Source organism: Lathamus discolor, chromosome 6 (assembly GCF_037157495.1).
Source record: "Lathamus discolor isolate bLatDis1 chromosome 6, bLatDis1.hap1, whole genome shotgun sequence".
Lineage (NCBI taxonomy): Eukaryota > Metazoa > Chordata > Aves > Psittaciformes > Psittacidae > Lathamus > Lathamus discolor.
Genome location: NC_088889.1, coordinates 15,156,413 through 15,183,001, shown reverse-complemented (window position 1 = coordinate 15,183,001; position 26,589 = coordinate 15,156,413). Strand labels below are relative to the sequence as shown.

Genomic DNA, 26,589 nt, shown 5'->3' with positions numbered 1-26,589 from the left:
TATGCTGACCCAAAGTGCCTGAAGATTCCTTAGCACTTCTTATTCACCCAGGGTTACAGAAACATTTCTGGGAGAAGCTCCAGGTTGTGCATGACCTTGTGGTTTCTATGCAGCATCATCTGACAGTGATGTCAATGTTGATAACTATCACAAATTATTTACAAGATCCTAGTGATTTACCACATGTACAAGAATTATGAGAGCTTAATGGGATGCTGACATGCAGCCTTATCTGGGAGGAGGAAGCCTTTAAATTGAATGCGGAAATGTGCCACTGTAGTTCAACACGCAGCCACCCAGTTAAATTCCCCATGTAATACTGGCATAAGTCTCTGTTCCCTTTGTCTGCTAAGGCTGCAGAAGGTTCCTGGGTGCAGGAACAGGTAGAGGCTGCTGCAGAGGTCTGTATTTCTGCACTCTGGGAGGATGTTTGGGATCCTCCGTGTTGGAAGGCAACACAGCATTTCTACATCTTCTGTTTTAACATCACCACTAAACACGTTCATTTGTCCCACATGCTTACCTATGCACAAAAGAGCTTTGCTGCCTCACTCCTGTTGGCTCATTCAGGTTTGTTTTTGTGTTATTAATTCTGAACATACTGCAGTCTTAAGTTGAATGGATGACTGTTTGGCTCAGCTGCTGCTTAAAATACAAATACATTCATTAAGCCTGCTGTTTATGAATCATAACCAGCAGAAAAGTGCTATCCTGAAAGGTCATGTTCTTCAACACATCTTCTCTGTTGTTAAACATTTAGAGGAATATAAGTGAACTGCCCCACTCCTGCTTATAGGAGAAACACCAAAATTACTAAATGTTTTCTAGAGTTATTTTAGTCCTCTATTCCCAGTAGCTTCCAGCACAGAATCACAGAATCACAGAATCCCAAGGGTTGGAAGGGACCTCAAAAGATCATCTAGTCCAACCCCCCTGCAAGAGCAGGGTAACCTACAGTACATCACACAGGAACTTGTCCAGGCGGGCCTTGAATATCTCCAGTGTAGGAGACTCCACAACCCCCCTGGGCAGCCTGTTCCAGTGCTCTGTCACTCTTACAGTAAAGAAGTTCTTCCTGATGTTAACGTGGAACTTCCTATGTTCCAGTTTACACCCATTGCCCCTTGTCCTATCACTGGATATCACTGAAAAAAGCCTAGCTCCATCATCCTGACACCTACCCTTCACATATTTGTAAACATTGATGAGGTCACCCCTCAGTCTCCTCTTTTGCAAGCTAAAGAGACCCAGCTCCCTCAGCCTCTCCTCATAAGGGAGATGTTCCACTCCCTTAATCATCTTTGTGGCTCTGCGCTGGACTCCTTCAAGCAATTCCCTGTCCTTCTTGAACAGAGGGGCCCAGAACTGGACGCAATATTCCAGATGCGGCCTCACCAAGGCTGAGTAGAGGGGGAGGAGAACCTCTCTTGACCTACTAACCACTCCCTTTCTAATGCACCCTAAGATGCCATTTGCCTTCTTGGCCACAAGAGCACATTGCTGGCTCATGGTCATCCTCCTATCCACCAGGACCCCCAGGTCCCTTTCCCCTTCACTACTTTCCAGCAGGTCAACCCCCAACCTGTACTGGTACATGGGGTTGTTCTTCCCCAGATGCACATGGCAGTCTTCTCTTCAGCCATTTTGCAGCAGTGCTGAAAGTCATCTAATGGCTGCAATTCCCATTGCTCCATCCCCGGCAGTCTTCAGGGCCAGGTTGGACAGGGCCTTGGGCAACATGATCTAGTGGGAGGTGTCCCTGCCCAAGGCCAGGGGGGTTGGAACTAGATGTTCTTAAGGTTCTTTCCAACCCAAACCATTCTGTGATTCTGTCATTTAAAGGACTTTATTTTTGGAAGACTTACTTTGGATTCTTAGTGTTAACTGCTTTGGTATTGGTCTGGTGCCACCCGTTAAGGTACCCATCAGTTGGTACTTTGTAAGCATTTCCAGAGCTGGAAGACCATGTTGAAAAGCTTGCACATGTAAGAAAATACATAATAGCATATGTAGAACAACAGCAGCCTCCTAGCAGAAAGCATCTGTCTGTGGACACCGTTAATCTTTTGTTCATCAATAGAAACGATGGAACAAAGCCATGTGCTATGTAACCACTGAAACCACTTCCTTTTTGAGATTTTTGCCTAGTCTGTACTTCCCTAAGGTGAATTTCTGAAAACTTCTTTTGTGCATCTGCTAGCAAGTGAAAGCTGGCAGTCACTTTCTGATTTCTTTCTGAAGCAGAAACCCCCTCATTGTGTACTTCAGATCCTCAATACTAGCATATCTGATGGACAGGGTTAAAGATTACTTATTCAGTTTAAAGAACTGCACTGTGAATATCTGTTTCTATTGTATTTGAAGATGAGACAGGTTTTTGTTCCAGCTGCAAAAATGTAAGGGTCTGTGTAAAGCTCAGTTATAAGAAAGGAAAGCAGCTCTGCACTGGGCTAGGGTGACAGTGCAGATGACAGAGAAGTGCTTTGTGCATATGACATTGGATAGCTTTGCTGAAGACCTAGATTTTGTTTCTTTTCCATTGAGCTGGGACTTGTGCATTCTTTTGGAAGGAAGAGGAGGGGTACTGGTGCCAAGTCAGAGGAGGAGTAATGTTTTGTGCAGTGCTGGAATCTGATAGATGAAACGGACCATTATTTCTACACCCTCACTCCATGTGCTGACATATAGGGAAGGCACATGGGAATCCAAGCTTCCTTCGCGTGCACTTAGCAAGAACACATCAATTTTTCTTGCTGGATAAGTAGCAGTGCATTAGGAGTCGCTCAGCTGCAGTGCTCTGTAAACTGGGCACTACTATGGGAAAAGTTGCATTGAAGGTCTGGTAATGGTAGAATTAATTTTTCGTGTAAGGAGGTACTATAAAGGTGTCCTGATTCCAGTGTTTAAACCACAATAAAAGGTTAAAAAGTAATTTTGACTTATGAAAATGTTTTTTACTAGAGTTTTACATTAAATGCTTCTAGGAGACAATGTCTGAGGATTGGTAATGGGATACAAAGCCATTCACCTCTAAGTCACTGTTGAATCATGGCCCATCTGATCCATCTACCTGGACTTGTGCAAAGCGTTTGACACTGTCCCACACGACATCCTTCTCTCTAAATTGGAGAGATATCAATTTGATGGATGGACCACTCGGTGGATAAAGAACTGGCTGGATGGCCGCACACGAAGAGTTGTGGTCAATGGCTCAATGTCTGGCTGGAGACCAGTAACGAGTGGTGTCCCTCAGGGGTCAGTGTTGGGACCAGTCTTGTTCAACATCTTCATCGCTGACATGGACAGTGGGATTGAGTGCGCCCTCAGCAAGTTTGCCGATGACACCAAGCTGTGTGGTTCGGTTGATATGCTGGAGGGAAGGGATGCCATCCAGAGGGACCTTGACATGATTGTGAGGTGGGCTGATGCCAGCCTCATGAAGTTCAACCACAACAAGTGCAAGGTCCTACACCTGGGTCGGAGCAATCCCAGGCACAGCTACAGGTTGGGCAAAGAAGAGCTTCAGAGCAGCCCTGCAGAGAAGGACTTGGGGGTGCTGGTCGATGAGAAAATGAACATGAGCCGGCTTCAGTGTGTGCTCACAGCCCAGAAAGCCAACCGTATCCTGGGCTGCATCAAAAGGAGCGTGACCAACAGGTCGAAGGAGGTGATCCTGCCCCTCTACTCTGCTCTTGTGAGACCTCACCTGAAGTATTGTGTGCAGTTCTGGTGTCCTCAACATAAAAAGGACATGGAACTGCTGGAACAAGTCCAGAGGAGGCCACGAGGATGATCAGGGGACTGGAGCACCTCCCATATGAAGACAGGCTGAGGAAGTTGGGGCTGTTCAGCCTGGAGAAGAGAAGGCTGCGTGGAGACCTCATAGCAGCCTTCCAGTACCTGAAGGGGGGCTGTAGGGATGCTGGGGGGGGACTCTTCGTCAGGGACTGTAGTGACAGGACAAGGGGTAATGGGTTAAAACTTAAACAGGGGAAGTTTAGATTGGCTATAAGGAGGAAATTCTTTCCTGTTAGGGTGGTGAGGCACTGGAATGGGTTGCCCAGGGAGGTTGTGTGTGCTCCATCCCTGGCAGTGTTAAAGGCCAGGTTGGACAAAGCCTTGGGTGACATGGTTTAGTGTGAGGTGTCCCTGCCCACGGCAGGGGGGTTGGAACTGGATGATCTTGAGGTCCTTTCCAACCCTAACTATTCTATGATTCTATGATTCTAAGTTTGGTATGACCAAAAGTCATTACCACGGATGCATCTTCAGCATCCTCTGCCAGATAGGTTAGCAGTTGCTGTTCAGGTTCACTCAGTTGCCTCTCAGTGTTAGAGGCAGTGCTTTTAGAGCAAAGTCATAGTAGCTTTGGATAACATGAGAGTAGCCTGCAGAGTTGCTCAGTGTGCTCTACCCATTCCTGGGTAGTGGCTCCTGATGTGTGATGATGTGGCACTTTTGACAGGTACTATCCTGTTCACTTAACATTAGGTGGGGGGAGGAGGGTTTAAGAGGTTGTACATAGTACCAGCCTGTGTGTGTGTGACTAAGTATTCTCTAGGTTGTCTTTAATACCCATTTCTATCTCCTTGGTGGGTTTATATAGCAAAGCAAATCATGGAGTACTCGGTTAGGGTAAGATTAAGGAGGTGAGGTAAGCTTTGGGAATTTTCATGAGAAATCAGACTTAAGTCTTGTGAAACTCATCACATTTCCTTAGTGTCTTCCAAATTCTTCATGCTCCAGCCTTTCCAGTGGTGGTAGACCTCTTTCAGTTCAAATATCCAACTTGTTTTTCAGTTTTCCAGCTATTTAGCACCACAGCATGTAATTCTCTTCTCACATCAGAGCAAAAGAGAAGTGTAACCTTTGTGTTAGAGTATGTATGTTGTAGGTATGTTATAATGGTCTTCCTCGTTTTCACTTACTAATACTGTAGGAGTCCTCAGCTGAAACTGACAAATCAGTCGAAAGACGCAAATCAAAGCCAGTTATGTTAGAAAGCATAATTTCCATCCTTATTAATGTGTATAAAATCTCTCCTTAGGTAGAGAATTTCTTCTGTATGGGATCTCCATTAGCAGTGTTTTTGGCATTGCGTGGCATCCGTCCAGGAAACTCTGGTAGTCAAGACCATATTCTGCCCAGGACAATTTGTAACCGCTTACTAAATATTTTTCACCCAACAGATCCAGTGGTGAGTTTTAATCTCAGTTGCAGTCTTTTACCTTGACTATTTTTAAGTCTCCGCTGTGTGATTATGTGTGGTTTTCAAATGTGCTTTTTTTTTCCCCAGAGACATGAGAAATAATCCTTCTCAGTCAAGTTCCCACTTGTGTTTAACTTACTGACTTCCATTAAGCATCATCTGTTTTAAGATACTCTGCTTGTTAATAAAGGTTTCACAAGCAGTTCATACGATCCTATAGGAAAAAACAAAGACACCATTTTTTAATCAAAGGGTCCTGAGTAACAGATTGTTAGAGGGTCAGATAGTACTCGGGAGAGTAGTACTAGTATAGCTTTGCCCTGTCCTTACAGGCTTCCATAGGCAGCCTGTTTGCCCTTATCAAAAGGCAGGATGCTGGAACTTTGATCTGCATCACCTTGGTAACTTCTTTGATGCAAGCTTGATCTGCGATTTCATTCTGACTGTAGAATAGTAATTTGGGAATACTTTTGTGTATATAAACTCTACCTGAATGTGGGTATATTCTAAATCCAAACATGCTGGTTCTGCTCAACTCAAGATCTTGTTCAGCTCAAGCTACTCCTAAACCCGAATTTTTCTGGGACATCTGGAGCAGTTGGTGAAGCTGCAGTCTGTGGTCCCACTCTGCAAATAGTAATTTTACTTAGTTTTAAGACAAAGAAGTACAGAATGTTTTTTTATAACTATGTAAACAAAGAAAAAGAAAGAATCGATAGAATTATTGTTGTTAAATAAGCACACCGATTCATGGTTTGCACAGAGATCACTGAAGAGTCATCTAACAAAATGTTTACATAGCCAGTTCCTCCTTCTCTGCTGTGTTGTGCAGAATCAGCTTAACTGTAATTAAATTAAATTTGCTCTGTCGATGCATAATAACAAGCATCTGTTAAGAGTAATGTGTGCATTCATAACATGTAGTCGAAGTGTGGCAGAAAAATGTGCAGAAGTGAATGCACAAGCAACTGGGCAGCTAATACATCTTCTAAGCTGTGAAAATAAAAGGGAACCAGAATATAACACCACCATATTGTCACTTTCTAGGCTTCACTCATCACAGATACTATGGATTTTGGGTTGCAGAGGACTTTGTATGGAAGGAAATAATACTTTTTCAGTTTTGATACTCAGGATTTTTGTTTCTGTATTATTCTTGCAGGCCTATAGATTAGAACCTTTAATTCTGAAACACTACAGCAACATTTCGCCTGTCCAGATCCACTGGTACACCACTGTAAACCCTCTACCTTATGAGTGTATGAAGCCAAGTTTTCTCAACCCAACAAAAGAACCTACCTCAGTTACCGATAGTGAAAGTGTGTCAACTGTACCAAGCCCAACTACTTCACCAGTCATGGCTCGACGCCGCTATGGGGAGTCTATAACAAACATAGGCAAAGCAGGTATATTAGGTAATTGTTCTTTTATTTCTTTTGGTTTATATATAGGACTTTCTTGTTGAGCTTCACCGCTCTGCCTTGTGGTGTTTGAGGTACAACCACAAGCAAACTATTCCTGGCTGTTTCTGTTTGTTCTGTATAGGTGAATGGCTTGTTTTAATCTCAAGTGACATTTACTTTGAAGAAAACATAGTTTACATATGCCAGAGTCAAGGCTTGCAGGGAGAGGTTGTGTGTCTAGGAGTTTATACTATTGCTGTCTTATTGTTGTCTGCCTTACTGAAGTAACATCCTAGTGATTTAATAGTTTCCACTCTACTTCATGGAAAAAAAAAATCAATTAAAGCTTGTTTTGTGACGACATTTTCTGGTATTGGCAAATAGGAGAAAGATCACTCAGTGTAAACTATTACATTTAACTCATGATTTCAAACTAGGAAACTCAGGCTGTTTTGTTATGAAGTCTGTCCTAGCTTTCTGATTCAAAATAACCCCTGGTTTAAGTGAGCTTAAATTCACTTTCACTGCAGTTTATATTTGAATATGTACTTGCAGTTGTTGTTGACTCAAGGCTTATCTTAGCTCTCTCTGTGGGATTTGGAAGAAGACTAGTGCCAGGAATCCTGCCAATCAACTAAGTATATGAAAGCAGTTTAGTCCTTAAGTAGAAATACCTGATATTTCAAAGCAGGGTTGCTTGTTGCTGTTGCTAGAGTAACTTTAAATGTCTTGTCCAACTTTAAATGTCTTTCCGTTACTAGAGTAACTTTAAATGTCTTGTCCATAAGGTGGCAGCAGAGTCGGGAGAAAGTATCACATATCTGTTCTTAACTTCTACAACCCTCTTCCTGATCAACCAAAAGAGTCCTTTTAAAGGATCATACAGCATTTCTAAATGTTTTATAAGGATGATGCCAACATACAGACCCTTAATGAGAGGAATGTCTTAAATGTCGTGATGGGATGGTTGAGTGCAAAAAGATGCTAACATTGTTACAAAGCATTTTTGTCCTAGTCTTAGACTTTTTGTGAAAGCGGAATCATGACATGTCGTTAGAAGTATCAGATTTCTTGCTGCAGAAGTGTTCTTATGTATTTTTCCCATAGCTGCAGTTTCCAAATTATAGTTTTTGCTTGTACGCTAGTCTCATGATAAACAGTGTGCACTTATGTCAGATAAGCTGCTCCCACCCTAGAAAAGCATGAATAGTGTTTTCCTTTGTCTGTCACTCAACTCTAATTGATGGGTGCTGCAGTGACTTTAATTTGTGGTTTGATTTAGCTGCCCTTGTTTATTCTGTTTTCCTCTTGAATGCAGGAGCTGCAAGCATTGGGAAGGGCCTCGGCGGGATGCTTTTTTCAAGATTTGGTCGATCTAGTAGAGCCACCCCACAGACACTCGAGGCAGGAAAAGATGGAGCCGAGGAGGATGACAAGAAGGCCACAGTGGCTGGGGAGCCCCTTTTACTAGACAGCAACAGCTCAAGCTTCCTTGAACCTACAGGTTAGTGGCGAGTCCACTTTCCAAACCCTGTGGAAACAAGACCCTCAGTGGGCTATGTCTGTGTGTTGTGGGAAGATGGAAATACCATAACAACATGTGCCACTATTTACTTTTGTTGGTTTGCTCTAAAGTGTTAAATACAGAGCCTTGGGTGACATGGTTTTGCGTGAGGTGTCCCTGCTCATGCCAGGGGTTTGGAACTAGACGATCTTAAGGTCCTTTCCAACCCTAATTATTCTATGATTCTGTATTGAATCTGTTCTTGCTTTTTGAGTATCTTAAGACTGTCCAAGGACTGACATTTTGTTCTCCCTTTAATCTTTTTTTCTTCTTAAAGGAGGTTTATCTGTATGTACGTTTGTACATACATGTACACTATATATATGTATGCGTGTATGAGTTTTGGCCAATGATATATGCATATCAGCAGTTCCTAGGAAAAGCAATATGATTGCTGCAGAGAATCCCCTCACCATTTATTGTAAAATGATTTAAATTTCCCCATACATTTGCAATTCTGAAACAATCTGGATTTAAAGGCACATATGACTGAAAGTAGAAGCTGCCCTTGTCCTGATCTGAACTTCCCAGAACAGAAAGTGAAATTTTAGCAGCTGGGAGATTTTTTATCTTTTTTAAGTATAGGAACTTCCTTTACAGAAATTCATACTTGATTCTATTCTAAACTTGTAAGCTTCCCATTGACACTCTTGCAAGGTGGGGGCTTTTGCAATCTAAGGAGTCCCAAGTATGTTGCATCTTGTGATAGCGTTCATATGATACACCGCTGTCCGTTCATCACTGCTCATTTCAACAGATAGCCTGTCCAAGTCAGTATCTGAGGACAGAGACTTTGTTTGAAACTTGAGGAAAACAGTGGCACAAGAGAGAACATTGTGCAGCTGCTGATGAGGTCCTTTACGAGGAAGGGGGTTGGTATGTCCAGGGCTCTCTGCACGCTTCCGGCATCCCTCTTTGCTGAAAGCCTGTCCCTGCTCCATAGAAGGCGAACATGGAACAGAGGCCAGCGAGCCAGCAAACTGAGTGATGCAATCCACAGCCAAAATACTTGCTTCTGAGAGGGCAGCGGCTCAGCTTGTGGGGTTTGGCTGCCTCCCAAGCTCCTGTAACGGCCTCTCGTCAGAGGGAGACGGAATCATTTGGGGCGTCCTTCCTGCAGAGCAACTGGGTTTTTGAATATGTGCATCCTAGTGGAAATGACTGTGGTCATCTCCTGGTATTGGAAGGTTCTGACTCCCTTTCCTTGCTGCGTTTACAGCACTCCTGTGAAAACACAAAGGGATGTCATTCCCTGAGCGCTGCTGTGCCATGAGTGCCGGGGCAGCGCTTGTGCGCTTTATGTGCTCTTTGAGCCAAGAATTAAAATTCCTTGGAAAACTGGCTTTGGTAAATGGCTGCGTATTTTTACTCAATATGGGGTTTTGGCTTTTGTAGCTAAGCAGGCTTTTAGTTTTGTTCTTTTTATTCTATTGCTCCTCGTTGAGATTTTCTAACTGCTAAAATGCCTTAACAATAGGGTAGCCAATGGCCCAGTTAAATATGCAGTGAAAATTGCCTTAAATGTGGTATTAATCAAAGCAGCCATTGAAATGAAAGGATAACTGCTGAAATATATGTGGAATAATCTGGAAATTAAAAGGGCTAGTGCAGCATAGGGATGGCTGGTTTTCGGAAGGGGCTTGTAATATTGGGTGTAGTCTCCTTGTCGAGCCTCTAAAGATGCAAGAAGTCCATTTATTTCAAAATGTTTTGAGCATCTGCCTTCTGAAAGTCAGTGTTTCCTAATGGGGCCTCAACATTTGCTGGATACTTCTGCATAGTGGACACAGACTGTATAGTATAAATAAATGTATTTATATGTACTTACATAAGGAAAAGAGCTGCTTTAAAAAACTCCAGGGTTTTCCAAGCTTTAGATTTCATTATCCCCCCTTTTTTTCCTCTGTGAGCTAAGCACTCTTAAGTCAGGTTCGTGCTAAATGCATGTGCATCAAAGAGTATATGCACATCTAAATCAGCTGTAATTTTTAATAATGAATGTATTGTTAAATGTAAAAAGTATTTTGTGTATTTGTCACAGAACAAATAAATTGAGGCTAAATGAAACTTAATGTTCAAACTCAATTAAAGCTCTTCCTATAAGTACCAACTACAGATTTGGGATGTCACATGGATTCGTCACTACACCGCTGATTCATAAACTTTATGGCCAATGATCCAAGATGCACAATCACTCACCTAATGAAGGGAGGGCACTCAACCTCGAGTTGTTCCCTTGGACAGTGTCCTGACCCAAGGGGAGCATCCCCAACTGCAGCCCACTGCTCCAAGGGGGACCAGCTCCAAGTGGCTGCCCAAGGGGCTCCATTTCTGCCCTGGTTAAATCTGAGCTGTGGTCAGACATGGTCATGTAGCCCTCCCTTGGCTCAGGACCTAGCTTCCTCATCTTTGTATCTGCTGACCACCACCATGAGGGTGGGACAAGAGCAGTGCACACAGGCGCTCTCCAGGTTCTTGTCTGTGGTGGGGAGCTTTCATGGGCTTTGTCAGGGCAAGTGTGTCTGCCACAGTACTTTATATACAAGTAGAATCAGAACCCAAAGCTTATGAAAAACTCACTGGTGTTTTTTCTTCTGCTGACATACAATTATAACATGATCTTTTGTTTCTTGTTCAATTTCTAGTGGAACTGGAGCACAGGATTGATTTCGAGCTCAGGGAAGGTCTTGTGGAGAGCAGATACTGGTCTGCAGTCACATCACACACTGCCTATTGGTCATCTCTGGATATTGCGTTTTTCCTTCTAACCTTCATGTACAAACACGACCAAGAAGATACAGACAAATCCAGTATGGACGCTGTTTGAATTTTTGACTGGGGATGGGGTGGGATGGGATAGGAAATTTTAAAACCAGTGGCACAAAACTGATGTTTTACTGTTAAACTGTAGTAAATAGGGCATGGAGGTTTCAGGTTTAAGTGCATGTTTGGATTTTTTCCTATTTCTAAGGAGCAAAAACTATTTGTATTTAAAAGCACTTTATAGTTTTAAACATTTCGCAGTGCTTAATTAGACCTGACATCATTCCAAATTCTTGTCAACTTTGACTGTATAAAAAGCCAATACAATGTGTAGCATCCTGTAAGCACAGTTGTGCAGTGTGCTTGGGTGACATACTTAATGACCATAATTGCTGTTCAGTTCATTCAAGTATAAAAGTTCAGTTGATTAAAAAAAATATTAATTTCCATTAACAACAATATATGTTAGATACAAACCTAAAACTGCCATGTTCTGATGTTTTATGTATCAGTTAATAACAAACGGTGGTATCATTTCTAGGACTTTATTCAGCTCCACATCCTATTATCCACAGTACCATCGAAAGGCCATTCTGACTGCTGGCTTCTGAGGGAATATTATACGTGACACATCTAGAAACTAATGCTGAAAAAGCATGAAGCAAATATTTGAAATACTGTACTTATAATTTATTATTATCTCTAATTGTTTCATTTTATTCCAGTGTATAAAACATGACTTTTTTACAGGTTTCTTTTGACATAATTTAAGAACCACATTTATTTTCTACAGTGTGAAGACTTTTCCTCAGAAATACATATCTTTGTACGACTATTCAAATGAAAATATGGCACTGTGGCACACTTTAAGTATTTTTTCATTAAAAATAAATGTTTGTGGTTTCACACAAATGGCATCAGTCACATTCTTCTCGCACGTAAGTAACTGCCTTTGCTTTTTAGGTCCCAAACATTTCTCAGGCACATGAAGGTTTTTACTTCACATTAGGCTTGGTTTGATGAGGATCTGGTTGTCTTTTGCCTACCATTATTAAACACATGTATGTGTGTGCAGAAAATGTGTATAATAATGTGTGTGTATATATAATATACATGTGCAAGGATCCTATCAAGAGGAAAGAGAGCAGCGTAAAATAAACTTGGTGAGGCCTGAAAATACCAGAGCTTAGATTAGGTTTGTACCTGAAACTAATTCAAGAGAAGTCAAGAGAGAAGTATTGCAATGACAGGAAATAATCTCCAAATGAAACACTAAAAGGTCGTTGCTGAGATTTTAAAACAACGTAGAAGACTGGAGTAGAAGTGTCAGATACATGGCCTCTGAGCTGCAGCTGGCTGAGGTATTTATGATCTGTAGGGCATATGTAGAAGCTGCTGAATCTAAATTTTTACTAAAAAGTAGATCAGGCTGTGGTGCTGCTGAATAGCAGTGTTCTCAGTGTAACACATGTGGCATCCTTTGCTCACACTAGCAGATGGACTCAGCCAGCGACTTGGAGATGTGGAAACCACCCAGATGTCCCTTTCTACAATTCTGGGGGAAGAGGGTGGCTCGGATGGTGTAAAGGACCCTGCTTCAGTGTGGATCTTGAAAAAGTCCATTTATCCTTGGTGAATTGTAACTCTTGCCTGACGTGCTTACCTTCCTTGATGAACAATCATAAAAGATTAAGATAACCCTCTAATAGAGGGAAGCTTGACACCTCTGCTCCAGAAAGCGGGCTTTTGTTTACATTCCTGGCTTTCCAAATAAGTTGTTTAATCAGCTCCTCCTAATTAGGAGAACTTAAACATAAGAGGAGACTCTTCTTTTATATTTAGAATGTGCAAAACATTTCCAAATGTGCGTAGTTTGTATTTCAGTACTTTGAGTTGGATCATGTCACTGCTGTGTTATCCCCTTACACTGCTGGTTCTACACTAGCTCTCTTTTTAAATGTTGTAAACAAAAGAGGAGTTAATTCCTATAATTCTTGTGGTCTGTGTAAACTCTGCTGTTGTCCAGAACATGTTTCAGATTTATGGAATAGCTGTTCCCCTCGTATCAGAACATGCTGGTACTTGCTGACTGCTCTCCATATAAGGGATGAGATCCTACTTTTATGTACATGCCCTATGGTAAATCAGGGAGAAGATATAGCTGAGAAGTACACCATACTGCTGGTAGGAGAAGGCATAATAAGGACCAAAGCCTGCTCACCGCTTTGCATTTTTTCTGGGTTAACAGACACATGTATTTATGATTCTGTTCTATTTTGTAACTTCATGGAGAATCTCCTAAGCTCCAAAGTTAATTATGAACATGAAGCATACCTCAGAAGAATAAATGGAGATTATTTTCTAAAGTGTATGCAAAGATGTTACAAGTGCTGTGGGCAGACCTTCATCTTTTTAATCCTTGGAAAAGTTTTCTTATCCTTCTGCAAATATTAAATACTACTTGAAAAGTAAATTTTGAAGTTAGAAAAAGGGTTGCCCTATTTCTATTCTGCAGCATAACACGGATTCAAGTAGGGTCACGTCTCTGCACGCTACAGTCTACATTTCATGCTTAAAACTTTCTGGTCAGATGGTCTGTGGCATAATATAGAGCTGGAATGTCCTGGCTTCCAATTACTGACTTGTTTTCTTCTGCAAGAATGATGTTTAGCTTTACAAGCTGTGTTGACTGGTGGTTTTTCTTGAGAAACCAAGATAAGGGAAATGTACTGCGCTGCTGTCAGTCTTCTGACTAGAACTGGGCTGTTCAGTGAAACTTGGCCAGGAGTGCTTTGTCCAAATTTGACATACGCAGTTTTTCTGCTACAAGGTCATTTTTGCAGATAATCTGCCTTTTTAAAAAAAAAAAAAAATCCATCCCTTTGCTCATAATTATTCTGTCATGGCTTTACTACAGCCTTCCTTCCTCTTATATATGCTGTCTCGCAGCTTTATTTCACCAGCGTTTCTGGAGTTAGAGGCCATTTGCTTTATTTCACCATGATAGTCTAGCTGGCCAGGTTCAATTGCTTGATTGATCTCCTTTACTGATTAGTAGTATTAGGCTTACTGAAATACGTTTTGCATTTTCATATCTATATTATACCTGGTTGCCACCTCTTCATCCTGCATGGTTTTCTGTTGTCCTGGTTCCCGTTTCCTGTGCTGTTTGTCAGTTGAGCTGACTCTGCCTGTAGCTAAATCAGTGGGGATTGATATATTTCTCACTTGGAGTTCAACTGTTTGCAGTTAGATAATTAATCTCCATTTGTGTGCCCTCTGCCCAGCAAGTTTATTTGAAATCTGTATTTCCCCATTTTTCCATTATTGGCTTGGAGATTAGGTTTCTGCCTCTACATACTGAAAACTTTATGAGATGGATCCCATGACGGGAGTGCGGCTGTCGATGGCTACGGGCTGTTCAGAAGAGAAGAAATAGGCAAAGAAGGAAAGGTGCAGGAGTTGCCCTCTACATTAAGAGGGGTATAAAGTGTGAAGAGTTGTTTCTGAAGAATAGCCATGAGCAGGTCAAAAGCTTGTGGATAAGAACTGGGGACTGAGGAAACAAGGGAGACCTTGTGATTGGTGCCTACTACAGACTGTCGAAGAAGCCTTCTTACTCCAGCTACAAGAGGCATCACGCTTGCAGGCTGTTGTCCTGCCAGGGGCCTTCAACCACCCTGACATCTGCTGGAAACACAGCATGGCAAGCTGTAGGCAATCCAAGAGGTGCGAACAGGTTGCCCAGGGAGGTGGTGGATGCACCATGCCTGGAGACATTCAGGGCCAGGCTGGATGTGGTTCTTCACAGCCTGCTCTGGTTGAAGATGTCCCTGCTTATTGCAGTGGGGTTGGACTAGATGACCTTTGAAGGTCCCTTCCAACCCAGATTGTTCTATGTGATTCTATGGTGAGATTCTGTATTATTTTTCTTTTGAACTTGGACTGCAGGTGATTGACCCACGGTGTTTTACAAGATCATCTCAGTCTCTGCTATGCATCTTCAATGACCATCAGTAAGCTTTTACACACAACACCCAGTACTAACCTGCCACGTGTACTGAGTTATTTTCTATTTTCTAAGCATTATCTTACTGGTTGCCCTCCATCTGCAATTGCAGTGACCACTTTTCATTGTCCCCCCAAGAGTCCGTGCCTTTTGTCTTTGCTGATCTTGTGAAAAGCTTTAAAATCTTTTCATAAACAGCACCCATGTGACAATCCCATTTTCTGGTTTCTCAGATGGGGCTTCAGCCAGACCTTTTGCTTGCATTCCACGTTTGATCTGCATTTAATAATTTTCAACAAAAAATACCTTTCTGTTTAGCTTTTCCTTCTCCCTTGCATAGGTATTTTTTAGTACAGCTCTCTCTTACCCATTGCATTCAGGGCCTCTTCTGAAGCATTTGGTTTTCATTCCTGCTTTGATTTTTGTCCACTAGAGTTGAAGCTTGCTCTGTGCTTGTTTGAGCATGGCCTGTGCATCCTCAAGAGTTTTAAGGGAAGCTTTTGAAACCCACTTGAAACCCAAGAGGCATGTATTACCATTGTGATCCCGGAGAACTGAAAGCTCAGCATCAGCAAAGCCAAGCTGGATGCGTTTAGCTTTCAGGATGGGTTTGCATGTTCTCTCTCACTGCGTTTGTCTTCTCTGGTTGCTGCCATCAGTCAGCTTAACTCTGGGACTGACAAAGCATTTTCTGGCATTGTCGATTAATTTTGTTAGCGAGCAGTGGGTCTGGGCTGGCCTCTCCCAAGACTGGTTCATTGATCTTTGGGTTTCTCCTGCATTCCCTGGAAGCCCGTTTGACACACAGTTTGCTACAGAAACACAGTGTTTTGTGCTTCTCTGTGTGCTATTGCAGTAGCACCTAAAACTGCACATCAAGTTCACAGTGTGTTGAGACAGTCTCCTCTTCCAAGGAATAACAGGAGAAGTCCTAATCCATGGAGAGAAATGCCTGGCTATCGGAGTTTCAGTTCACCCCAGGGTTGGTGCTCTCTAGTCCCATTGGAAAGCGAATTATATCATCAGCCTTTTGCCCTAAAAATGTCCTGTGTCCCCTACTGTAGTTGCAGCAGCTCTTGACTAGCAGACCTTGGCCAAGCCTTTCCTTTGAGTGAAAAGTCAGTGAGTTCCCTGCACACATGAGATGACCCGAGAGCAATCTCTTACAGTTTTGAAATCCTCAATGATTTATCTGAAGAGAGGAATTTCACTGAGAATTCTCTGGGCATCTGCCACACATTAACTTCTCTCATTGTTTCTTAAATAAAATGCCATTTCTTGCAGCTATTCTGCCCATTCCCTGGAGTATGGGCATGGGAGAAGTGAAGTGTGAACTTCTCTACAGACTGCAGCTCTGACCAGATGCTCGAGCTCCAAGGACCCCACATCCAATTTGTTGCTATTGCTGGGTTTACAGCTCTTTCAACATCTGCTTGAAAATCAGTATCTCATCTCAGAGTGGTCCCATACTTTGTACTTGAAGCTATTTAAGGGTCTTACCATTTCACAATACCCCTTGATAAAGAAAATCCTTGACTTCCATTTTAAAACAGAATTTTCAACAGATTTTTTTTTCCTCTCCGATAGGATATCACAGGTAACGTGACAAACCACCTCGAGCTACCAACATAGTGCTGCTTATGCTCTTTCTTTAACAGCCAGATCCCTACCTGGCTGAAACAAAGGTCTTTCCCTTGACATTGGTGAATGTTGGATCATGTTCAAAGTAGCACTTGTTGCTCTTCCCACCTTTTCCTAGGTGAAAAATGTATAATATGGATTAGGTGGGAGAAATTAAAGGCTTTGGCTTTCAGTTGCCAGTTGGCCAGCACTGAACCCTGGAATCTTTCTAGCAGACACCACTCTGTGTGATCTGCATTGGCCTCCATGTACTGCCACGTGCTCCGGACTGTGCCCAACAGCCTCTCAGCAATCTGAGGATTGAATTCTGGTTTTCTGTTCATATTCCTCTGTCTGCAAAGCCCAGACTGGTTCAAAACCAAAGCCATAGGAAGGGGGAAAGGAGAGTAGCTCTGCTGATTTTAAATTTGTGATCTCTTTCCATCCACTGCTGCCTATCACACCTACCGAAAATTGATAATGGATGTGCGCTACCAGAAGAAAGAGGCTGATGGACCATGTAGTCTCTCATGTATCTTCACAGCTCGTGTTTTCAGAACTGAGTCACTAACATGCACTGTGTGCTTTGGATGCCAAATATTCAGGTTTTGCAGAGTAAGGACCCAGCAGGTGGGGAATGGAGACAATTTTGATTATCATCAATAGTGAAAAAGGCAGTTGTGAGTCACAGAATGGTTTGGGTTGGAAGGGACCTTAAAGCTCATCCAGTTCCAACCCCTGCCATGGCCAGGGACACCTTCCACTAGACCAGGTTGCTCCAAGCCCCATCCAACCTGGCCTTGAACACTGCCAGGGATGGGGCAGCCACAGCTTCTCTGGACACCCTGTGCCAGGGCCTCAGCACCCTCACAGGGAAGAGCTTCTTCCTAATATCTAATCTAAATCTGCTCTCTATCAGTTTAAAGCCATTCCGCCTTGTCCTGTCCCTACACTCCCTTGTAAAAAGCCCCTCACCAGGTTTCTTGTAGTCCCTTTTAGGTACCGGAAGGCTCCAAGGTCTCCCTGGAATGACTGAGCTGGCATACGCGGGCATGGTCTCAGGGCAGTGGTGCTTGTGAAACCTGGGTGCTGAGCAGGCCAGTGTTACAAAAGCCATGCCAGCAGGAGGGACGGGGCTTCCCCTTGCCGTGGGTTGCTGTGGGGCTGCCGCAAGCCCTGCAGTTTGTCACTGGGCAGGAACAGACTCCCCCACCGGCTCCCAGGGTAGGTGCTTCCTGCTGTAAATTGATGTGGAAATGTAAATAGCAAAACTTTCTGCAAGGTGGGAAGAGCCCTCTTAAACGTACACAAATGTTTTATCTGCCCACTTTTTCATCCCGCTCCCATTCCGTCAAGCTGAAAGGGGAGCATGGTTTTGAAATCTTTGATGATTTATCTGAAGAGATGGTTTTCATTTGGCAATTCTCTGGGCATCTGCCCCACATTAGCTTCTCTCTTTGTTTCTTAAATCAAATACCATCTCTTGCAGCTGCTCTGCCTGTTTCAATCTAAAAACACCAATGTCCTGCTCAGATAATTTTCCACAATATTTAATACTGCAGGATTTGTCAGAAAATTTCGTATTCAGAATTACTTTTAAATAACCAATACTTGAGTTATTTTTAAACTTAACATACTTTCAGCATTGCTCAGTGTGCTTTCAGTACGGAAATGGTTAGTCGTATTTGCAAAGAAGCTCAGACCACTTCCAAAACCATTTATCCCCCAGCTGGTGTCTTACAGGAGCGTGTTCCAGCAGTGCCACTGTGACGCTTCACTGGTATTTCCCCAGCTAGTTTTAAGCTACTGGATTATGAAGGGTCCTTCAGTTAATCCCTGTGGTTTGTATGAGATGTGATACTGTTGGAAAAGGGATCTTTAAACAGCTTGGATGTGACACTTGTGTTTAGGCTTTGCAGGAAGGACTTAGACTAAAACAGCAGCTGAATATTTGGTGTTTACAAAGCATGGTGTTTGGATGGGACAGTTGTCTCTTGGCACACTCAGTTTCTCCTTTATGTCTACCAGACTGGTCCTTGCACGCAATCAGGGGGGTGTGTGTGTGTGTGTAATTTTCCGTGTGAAGCTAGAGTATTAAAAATCAGCAGGGAAAAGGGAGGGAGGTGAAGCTGCTTTGTGGTGCTTGCAGAAAAGGGAAGAGGGTAGAAACGTTCCTTCCAATGATGCCTGCTCTGCTGTCACGAAAGAAACCTGCAATCTCCTCTGTGTTGGAGAGGCCACATCTGCATTTGGGGGAGTGGGAGGAGAGAAAACAGGCAGAAGTGCTGATTAAATCAAGGCAAAGCTTGGCAGCATTGTGGAACAGACTGATGCATATCAGCCAGCACGTGTTCACCACATGTCGTAGCTTGATGCTCCCATTAGATGTGGGTGCAAGGCGGATGGCAGCAAGCAGGGTGAGAGCTACGGACCTTTCCTCTCGCGGGGGGGTTCTATCCTGTGCCTGCCCCCAGCACCCTCTTATTCTTTATGGTTGAATGATCCCTTCCTACACACTGTGAGCACACCTGAACCAAGGCACTGCTGCTCACCCAAAGCATTGCTATTGCAAGGCTTGTCCCAGTGACATTTAATTGCTCCAGTGACCACACTCAGCCCAGGGATGGTCCTGCAAGGCAGACTGTGTCCTGTCTGCTTAGGTGGGACCTCCCAGAGCTGCAGCAGGGAGCCCACAGCATACACATGTGTCTCTGGGGAGCCTGTCCCAATCATGGGGTTCCCTGGTGCCTGGTCCCCAGCCCATTTTCAGTGGGCAGCCTTTGAGGAGCAGCCGGGCTGCAGTTCCAAGCTAGGGCAGCACGAGCCTGCGCTTCCCTATCCAGAGCTGCCTAAACTTGGGCACTGTCAGATAGCTGAAGTCAGAAGGGACTGATATGTCTTGCCTGACCTCCTGCAGCCAATAGCTTCCCACCCAGCATCGCCAGGCTGCTTTCTAGGGATTATCGACTTTCTTTCCCAAGTCACAGGGCTGAGCAAACACTGCAGCTTCTGACAGCCGCAACCACAAAGCCTTGAGGAAAAAAATGTTGAGGACTTGCTGCCCCAGACTGCTTCCTTCTGCAGTGAATTCAGATTCTGATCAGCCTTAGCAAGTGACAGTGCCTGAAAACGCCTGCAGACCATGTTGGTCCTGCATTCTGCAATGCATCCCGTTCTTTTATCGTAGCTACCCAAAGAAAATCAGAGTTGTACAAATCTTGCAGTAAACATTTTGCCAGTTTCTAGTCACATCCCATAATCGCGATGGCATTCTTGGCCTCCTTGGATTTATGATTTATGATGACATATTCACAGCTTTCTGGGGGAAGCGGGAGCTCTGGATGCAAGCTGTTTCTGTCTAAGTGTTAGGGTCCTCCTGAGTTTATTTTGTGATACCAGGAGAAACCATGTGTGTACACGAGCTTACATGAATATATTTTGTGCGTTATGTGTGGCTGTGGAGTGCACTTGTTTCTCCACAGTCAAAGCTGTGTTTGAATCAGGGCTTTAAAATGAACCCAAAAGCTTCTGCAAAATAATGTTAACCTCTCCAAACAACTCAGTTAAGCAGCTAACTCAGTTCTTGCTGACTCTCCCTGAAGATCCCCTCCCGAACGAGACTTTTTCTTCAGATTTGGATGAAATGCAACAGTTGAGTCATGAGTTTTCTTTCTGGTCGGCTGCTGGAATGGGGAATATTGTTCACAATATTGGCTGTTGCCAGATGCTTTTTTCATCAAGTAAAAGGGTGCAACTTTCTTTTTGCTTCCCCCTCCACTGACTCACTCCCCAAATATGCTTCTGGTTAGGATGCCTTGTGACTTCTTCCTGACATAAGGTTTTCTAGTTTGCAGTTAGCTTTGTGAATTGCCTCTGTGAGCTCTAAAACATCCCAGCTCCTGGGAGGAGAGGACGGGTGTCCACGAGAGCAGAGGGAGCACCAAGCTTACCTGGTGCTTGGGTGCTTGGTGGTTTTGTAGCATTTCTGCCCCAGAAAGAGTTTTCCAGAAGCCGGGCAGTCCCGGTCCGATGCTGCTGGTGCTGTTTGCATCCTGCATGCGGATTTGCTGGGCTTCGGCAGCCTGGGAAATGCCCAGGGGAGTCTCAAAGAGATCTCTCTTCTGGATTAGGTGAACTTGGCGTTTTACCTGTTTGCAACATGATGCTTTTAGAATCACTGCAAGTTAAGGAGGGGAAATGCTGGCTGCAAAATAGTTTAGAGGGACAAACAGACAGATGTGTCCCTTCCTGACTTCTTTTAAGGTACTTTATTCGGACCTCTTTTTGCTGCCCCCCGGAGCTCTCAGTGCAGTGACCCCCGGTGCTGATGCCAAATTTCCTTGGAGAGGGTGAGTTAGGGGCAAAAGGCTTTTGTCAGAGGCAACCCAGTACTCCCAGCATCCTGTCCTTACCAGCGGGCAGCTTCCAGCACCTGGTCAACAGAAGGAAACAGCTCTCCAGAAAAGCAGTCCGTAAATCATTCAAATGATGCTTCCTGAACCTGACCTTGCAGAAAACATGCTTGCACCTGCGAGCATGGGACTAGCTTCCTGAAAACCAGTGTCCCTCACACCCCACTAGTGACAGCTTGCTGCAGCAGGGCTGTAGCCGTACACCCCATCCTCACCTCCCAAAGTCTGAACAGCCCAGGAGATGCCAGAGAAGCCTGGAAGAACAGCTTTTCAGCTAAAGGAACCGAGATGCTGAGAGTTAAGTGACTGGCCCAAAGCCAGAGTGCTTGGAAACAAGCCCGTGTCTTCCTTGTATTAGCTGGTACATGAATGTGTAACGTGCCTTGCCCTGCTGGAAACGTCACCGGTGATCTCTGGAGCAGCAACCCTGCAAAGAAGCATCTCCTTTTCCCTCATCCTGCAGTCTGCTTTGCCTCACAGGACAATCCCCATCTGCTTGATCTTCTGGGATGCAGGAGAGCAGAAATGCGCCAGCCTGTGTGCTTTCCCTTGCAGCACTTCTTATTTCCTACAACTTTGCCTAGAAAGTTAACTCCGGGCTTACCCACACTGGGACTTTTCCCAGTGGCTGCTCTGCTGGCGCAGTGAACAGAGGAAGTTATTCCAGCAGTGCATCCCCAGGTGTTGGGCTGACGGCAGCAGACACGTACGGGCATCACGAGTCGGCACCACAGGGTGGCCCTGCCTCATCCTGGCACCTCTCCCAGGGAGGAGAAATTGAGAGGCAGATCCTCCTGCCCCTCCACAAAGCCTGAGCGCTGTTTTTCCCTGCGCCACTTTGGATGTCACACTGAGATGACTTGCTGTGACCACAAACTGTTTGGGTACAGAAGGTGACATGTGCTAAAGTGACCTGAGATGCCAGGCCTGCTCCCAAGACTCAGGCTCTTGTAAGAAGGGAACAGCATTGGACAGCAGGTCCCATCTTTATACTGGGGCCCTTAGAGGAAGTACACCTCATTTACAACCAATCCTCCATATGCTGGTTATCCACATGGTCTTGATAACCTCTCCTTTGAGATCCAGGAGTGACTCCTGCAGGACAGTGCCAAATTTCCATGTAATTTGACAGAATTTTGGGTTCTTTTGCTGTCCAGTTCTCTTTCTTGTTCTTTCCAGTGCTGCTGTCGCTGGTTTTTCCTGGCCTGGCACTGTCGGTATCCAATGTCATCACTTGGGAGATGGAGGAGGGGGCAGAGGTGTTTCATTGCACAGAACAAATGTTGGAATAACCACTCTTCGCTCAGCTGGCAGCATCCCCAATGCCCAAAACACACTGGAAGGACGTCAGCAATGCCTGGCCACACCACAGCCCTGCAGGGAAGGACAGGGGACTTCATACTTGGAAATAATATTCTGGCAGCTCAGTCTCATGGACTTTGCCTTTAAAAAAAACCCAAATTCCCAAAGGAACTGATGGAGCCCAACATTCATGTTATTTAAAGCTGAGCAAAATAAAGAGCTGGAGTCTGCAAGCTCAGTGTAAGCGGCAGGGGCTTCTCAGGACCTCGGTTAAAGCACCCTGGGGAGTAAAAGCGCATTGGACAGCCAAAATAGGTCTCTCCTCTTCTCCATTACCCTGTTTCCATACAGTTGGGAAAATGAGTGATGTCTTGGGAACATCTTTTTGCTGGCTGTGTGCTCAAACATGCAGTTGAGATACTTTCCTGTATCGCCTCCCCTCTCTCCGGTCCCCTGACAAGAAGCAGCATTAGGGACTTGCCCTTGCCCATCTGCATGGGGGACAGTGCTGATTGGGGTGCCATGGACCTCCAAGGGTCTGTCCAGTGCCAGGCAGATGGGTCAGGATTTGGGCTGTCGGGTGGAGATGGGATTTCCCAAAAGCAGACGGTGCTTGGTGTAGAGAGCTTTGGGGAGCCAAACAAAACAATAAATGCTCTCCTGTGCTCTCCAGCACTAGGTCAGCAGGGGAGCACAGCACCTCTGCATAGGGAGGCTCATGGTGAACCCCGAGTCTGCATGTCCTGGCCCTGTTCATCACAACAGGGCAAAATGGGAGGGCAGCAGGGGCCCAGTGCCCCCATCCATCCCCTAGAAGGTGACACTAAACCTCCCTCCTGCTCATTGCTTCAGTTCATGCCCCCCATTGTTCTCGCTGCATGTATTTCTGCCTTTGGAGCAGCACAGGCAGCATGGTGCCTTGGGGAATAACCACTGTCACGGGGAATAATCAACCCCCCATCTCGATCGGACAGAGAAGAATGGTTTTAAACTAAAATAGGGCAGATTCAGACTAGATGTAGGGAAGAAACTTTTTATGGTGAGGGTGGTGAAACACTGGCACAGAGAGGTGGTAAATGCACCATCCCTGAAAACATTCGAGGTCAGGTAGGACGGGGCTCTGAGCAACTTGACCCAGCTGAAGGTGTCCCTGCCCATGCAGGGGGGTTGGACTAGATGACCTTTAAAGGTCCCTTCCAACCCAAACCATGCCACGATTCTACAATTCTATGATCTCTGTGCCATGGAGACCTCACCCAATGTATCTCCCCCTGTGCTGGTCTCCTTCCTGAGAGCTGCCCAATGGCCAGTTAAGCCACTTCAGAGCATTGACCTGATTTTCTCCTCTTCCCCATGTGTCTCCAGGCTGTTTCCTATCATACTGCCATGGGTCTTGGCTTCTCCTCCCACCCTCCCACGGCTGTACGCAGCAGTGGCTCACAGTGCATTCCTTCGCGTCGTAATCTCTGGCTTGCTATCTAAGGAGTTGAAGGATATTTCCAACCCAACACTGCCAGAAAATACTGGCGTCCACCTCTCGCTACCTTCCTCTTGTACATGCATCCAGCCCCTCGAGCGCTCTGAAACTCTGCCGTGTTTAAGCAGCCACCACTTACAGTCAGCTCTCAGTGCGACGCGTTATTTTCTTTTCTGGCTGGTTTGGTTTTCCCCTTTTCCAAGCCCCAGCTGGTTTCTGTAGTTTCTTGGCCTAGTGGCTGGGCTTGACTCTGCACTGAGCACCCACACTGTGCCTGCTACAGGTTTAGCTGGGCTGCAAAACATGCAACACAACCTCATCTTGTCCTCTGCTCCCCAGGGAGCAGCAGGTCCAAGATGCGACCAACCTTCTGCCGTTGTTGCCGATGCCATTGATATCATCCTGCTGCGCCTCAGGAGCAATCCCAGACCTGCTGCTAGCCGACAGCAGCGATTGCCACCTCTCTGTTCCCACCTGTGCTGTGTCACTGGTATTCTTGTTGGCCATGGGATGGTCTTGCAGAGATGTGCTCTTCATCCCAAGGTCTTAGCCACATACAGCTGCAAGGACATGAGCAGACAGCCATCCTTCCAGCATGTGGTGGGGTTGGGGCATCCTCAGTGCTGGATTCAGCACACAGTGGAGTGTAGAGATTTACCTGTAAGCAGGGACTGGACCAAATCCGTGCATGGCACTAATTTCAAGCCCATCTTTGGAGAGAATGAAGATGCAGTTCTTTAGATCAGGCAGCAGCTCCAGCATCCTCCAGTTTAAGCAATGAGCCAGCAGAAGCTTTGACTGATCAGACAAGGTGGGAGAGCCCCACTGACACGAAGCAGGCACATAGACCATGCAGGATGCCTGTTTTCCGGCTCAGCTTTAAAACCCTCTGACAACAGTGATTCCCCTTCCTCTGCAGTCCTTCACCCCTTTACACCTAAACAGTCTCCCCGAAGAGCTAATCTGAATCCTTCTCAGGTGATTTGTTTATTACTTTTAGTCTGACCATTGTGGAAACAGAACAGAGCATTCATTTCCTCCCTCTCCCATCCCTCCCTCTTCAGATAAACCCTCTTTTATGTACCTGAAGATGTTATCGGCTGTCTTTCTTTCTGTAGGGTAAACAACCTGAAGTCTTTTAACCTTTCCTCGTGGGTCACCCTCCCTCTCACCACCAACCAGTGATGAACTGGCAGTGAGGGTCCCCACTGTGGACCTCACTGAGGCTGCCTGTCCTCCATTCACAGGGGATGTGGGGCTGTGCCTGAACCTGTAGATGCACGACAGCAGCTCTACCTGCAGAGCACTGTGTGTCTTCCAGGATCTCACAAGACACCACACTTTCATGCTCCAGTGAGTGGGGCTTGGGGGTTCCCAGCATCTCCCCACATTGCCCATTCTGAGGAAAGAGAGAGAGCCTGCCTCTCTTTCCTACAGGAGCTGCGGATCACTTCAGACAGCTCTGCTCGGGGGTGAAGTTCATCCCGCCCAGCAGACTCAATAACATCTGCCTTATTAAACCACTCCGATCTGCTCTGTCTCTATTTTTCCAGCACTAACTGCATTACCATCCTGCTTGCATCTGACCTTTCCAGTGAAGACTGAAGCCAAGAACACACAGAACCACCCAGCTGTCTGGGCATCATCCGTCTCCAGCTTTCCTCAGTGCAACAGGCTCCCAAGTGCGCTCAGCCACTACATCTTCACAGGGCATCTCAGGTGTCTTGACAGGCAATATCAACCGCCTCCCCTTTAACAGATGCATTTGTTTTCTGCTTGATGTTCCCCAAATGCTTTTATTCAGCTTAGAAAACTTCAGTGCTGCACTGAAAGACAAAGCAATCTGCAGTGGAGGGGCATGCATGTGGCTGGGAAATCTGAGCACTGACCCTGCTGTTTCTCTGCAGCCTCCCAGTGTAATTTTCCCTGCCAAAGGAAGAAGTTTGGGGTTGTTTCTGACCCACAGGGTCACAGGTCTGACTGCACAGGGGTTGTTCCAGTTTTCCACACCCCGGGTGGCATGATACCAGCTCCCACAGGGAGCTGTGTCCTCAGTGGTTCTAAGCCACTGCTCTGTGTCTGGCCTCAGCATCTCCATCTGTGCAATGGGGAGAAAATTGCTGCAGTTTCCTTGGCTGCAGCCACTGGTGCCCAGGTTTGGCTGAGAAGTTGATGAGATGTGTCTATGGAGGCTGCTCACGAACACCCCAAACCCAGTGAGAGGAGCCAGGATATGCTTGCATTTGGTTAAAAACATGACAGAAGAGCAGTCTGGGGGGCTGTGGGGATGTCCAAGGGACGTGGTTGTAGGGGGTGATGCTGGGGTGCTCCCCATGAACCCACGCCCTGCGGTCTGGGCCAAGTGCAAAAGGGCCCTGTATGATGACTCCATCAGGACTGCACAGCCAAACACCCCACTGTGCCACAGGAGCCCCTGGTGCCTGTGTGGTGTCGGTGCCTGTGCCCAGGTGCCTGTTACCAGCCCGGTTTCCAGAGAGCTCTGATGTGTGCACCAGTAAAAACACTGGTTTGGAGCTTTCTGTCCGCTGGCAGCACATGAGCAAAGGTGGCCACATCCCAGTGGCTCCATCCTCAGTGCCCTCTGCCTGCTCCAGCCTTTGCGGCTTCCCACAGCAGGGGTGGGATTTATCAGGAGCGCATGATTTATAGAACAGGTGTGATTTATGAGGCTGCTGCTATACTTGTCTGGCCTTCGGAGCTTTGCAGCCTTGGAGAACTCCCTGCACCAGCGTGGCTTGCTTCAAGTCCCCTATTCCCAAGGATTTGGATGCTTCTGGGATCAAACAATGGGAACAAAGCAGTGGTTTTT

General features: G+C 45.4%; 1 protein-coding gene across 8 annotated transcripts in view; it reads left to right on the top strand.

Annotated features, from left to right (window-relative positions):
• The window catches only part of DDHD1 (DDHD domain containing 1), a 73,124-nt gene extending 61,273 nt beyond the window's left edge, over positions 1-11,851 (top strand). For 6 of the 8 annotated variants that reach the window (XM_065685252.1, XM_065685251.1, XM_065685247.1 and 3 more), the window contains 4 exons: positions 5,048-5,197; positions 6,372-6,624; positions 7,931-8,116; positions 10,822-11,851. In XM_065685252.1, the coding sequence (XP_065541324.1) occupies positions 5,048-5,197; positions 6,372-6,624; positions 7,931-8,116; positions 10,822-11,003 (771 nt within the window). In that variant the 3' untranslated portion in view covers positions 11,004-11,851. The remainder of the gene's footprint in view (positions 1-5,047; positions 5,198-6,371; positions 6,625-7,930; positions 8,117-10,821) is intronic. The other 2 variants (XM_065685250.1, XM_065685248.1) reach the window with 2 other exon arrangements.
• The last annotated feature ends 14,738 nt before the right edge of the window (positions 11,852-26,589 follow it).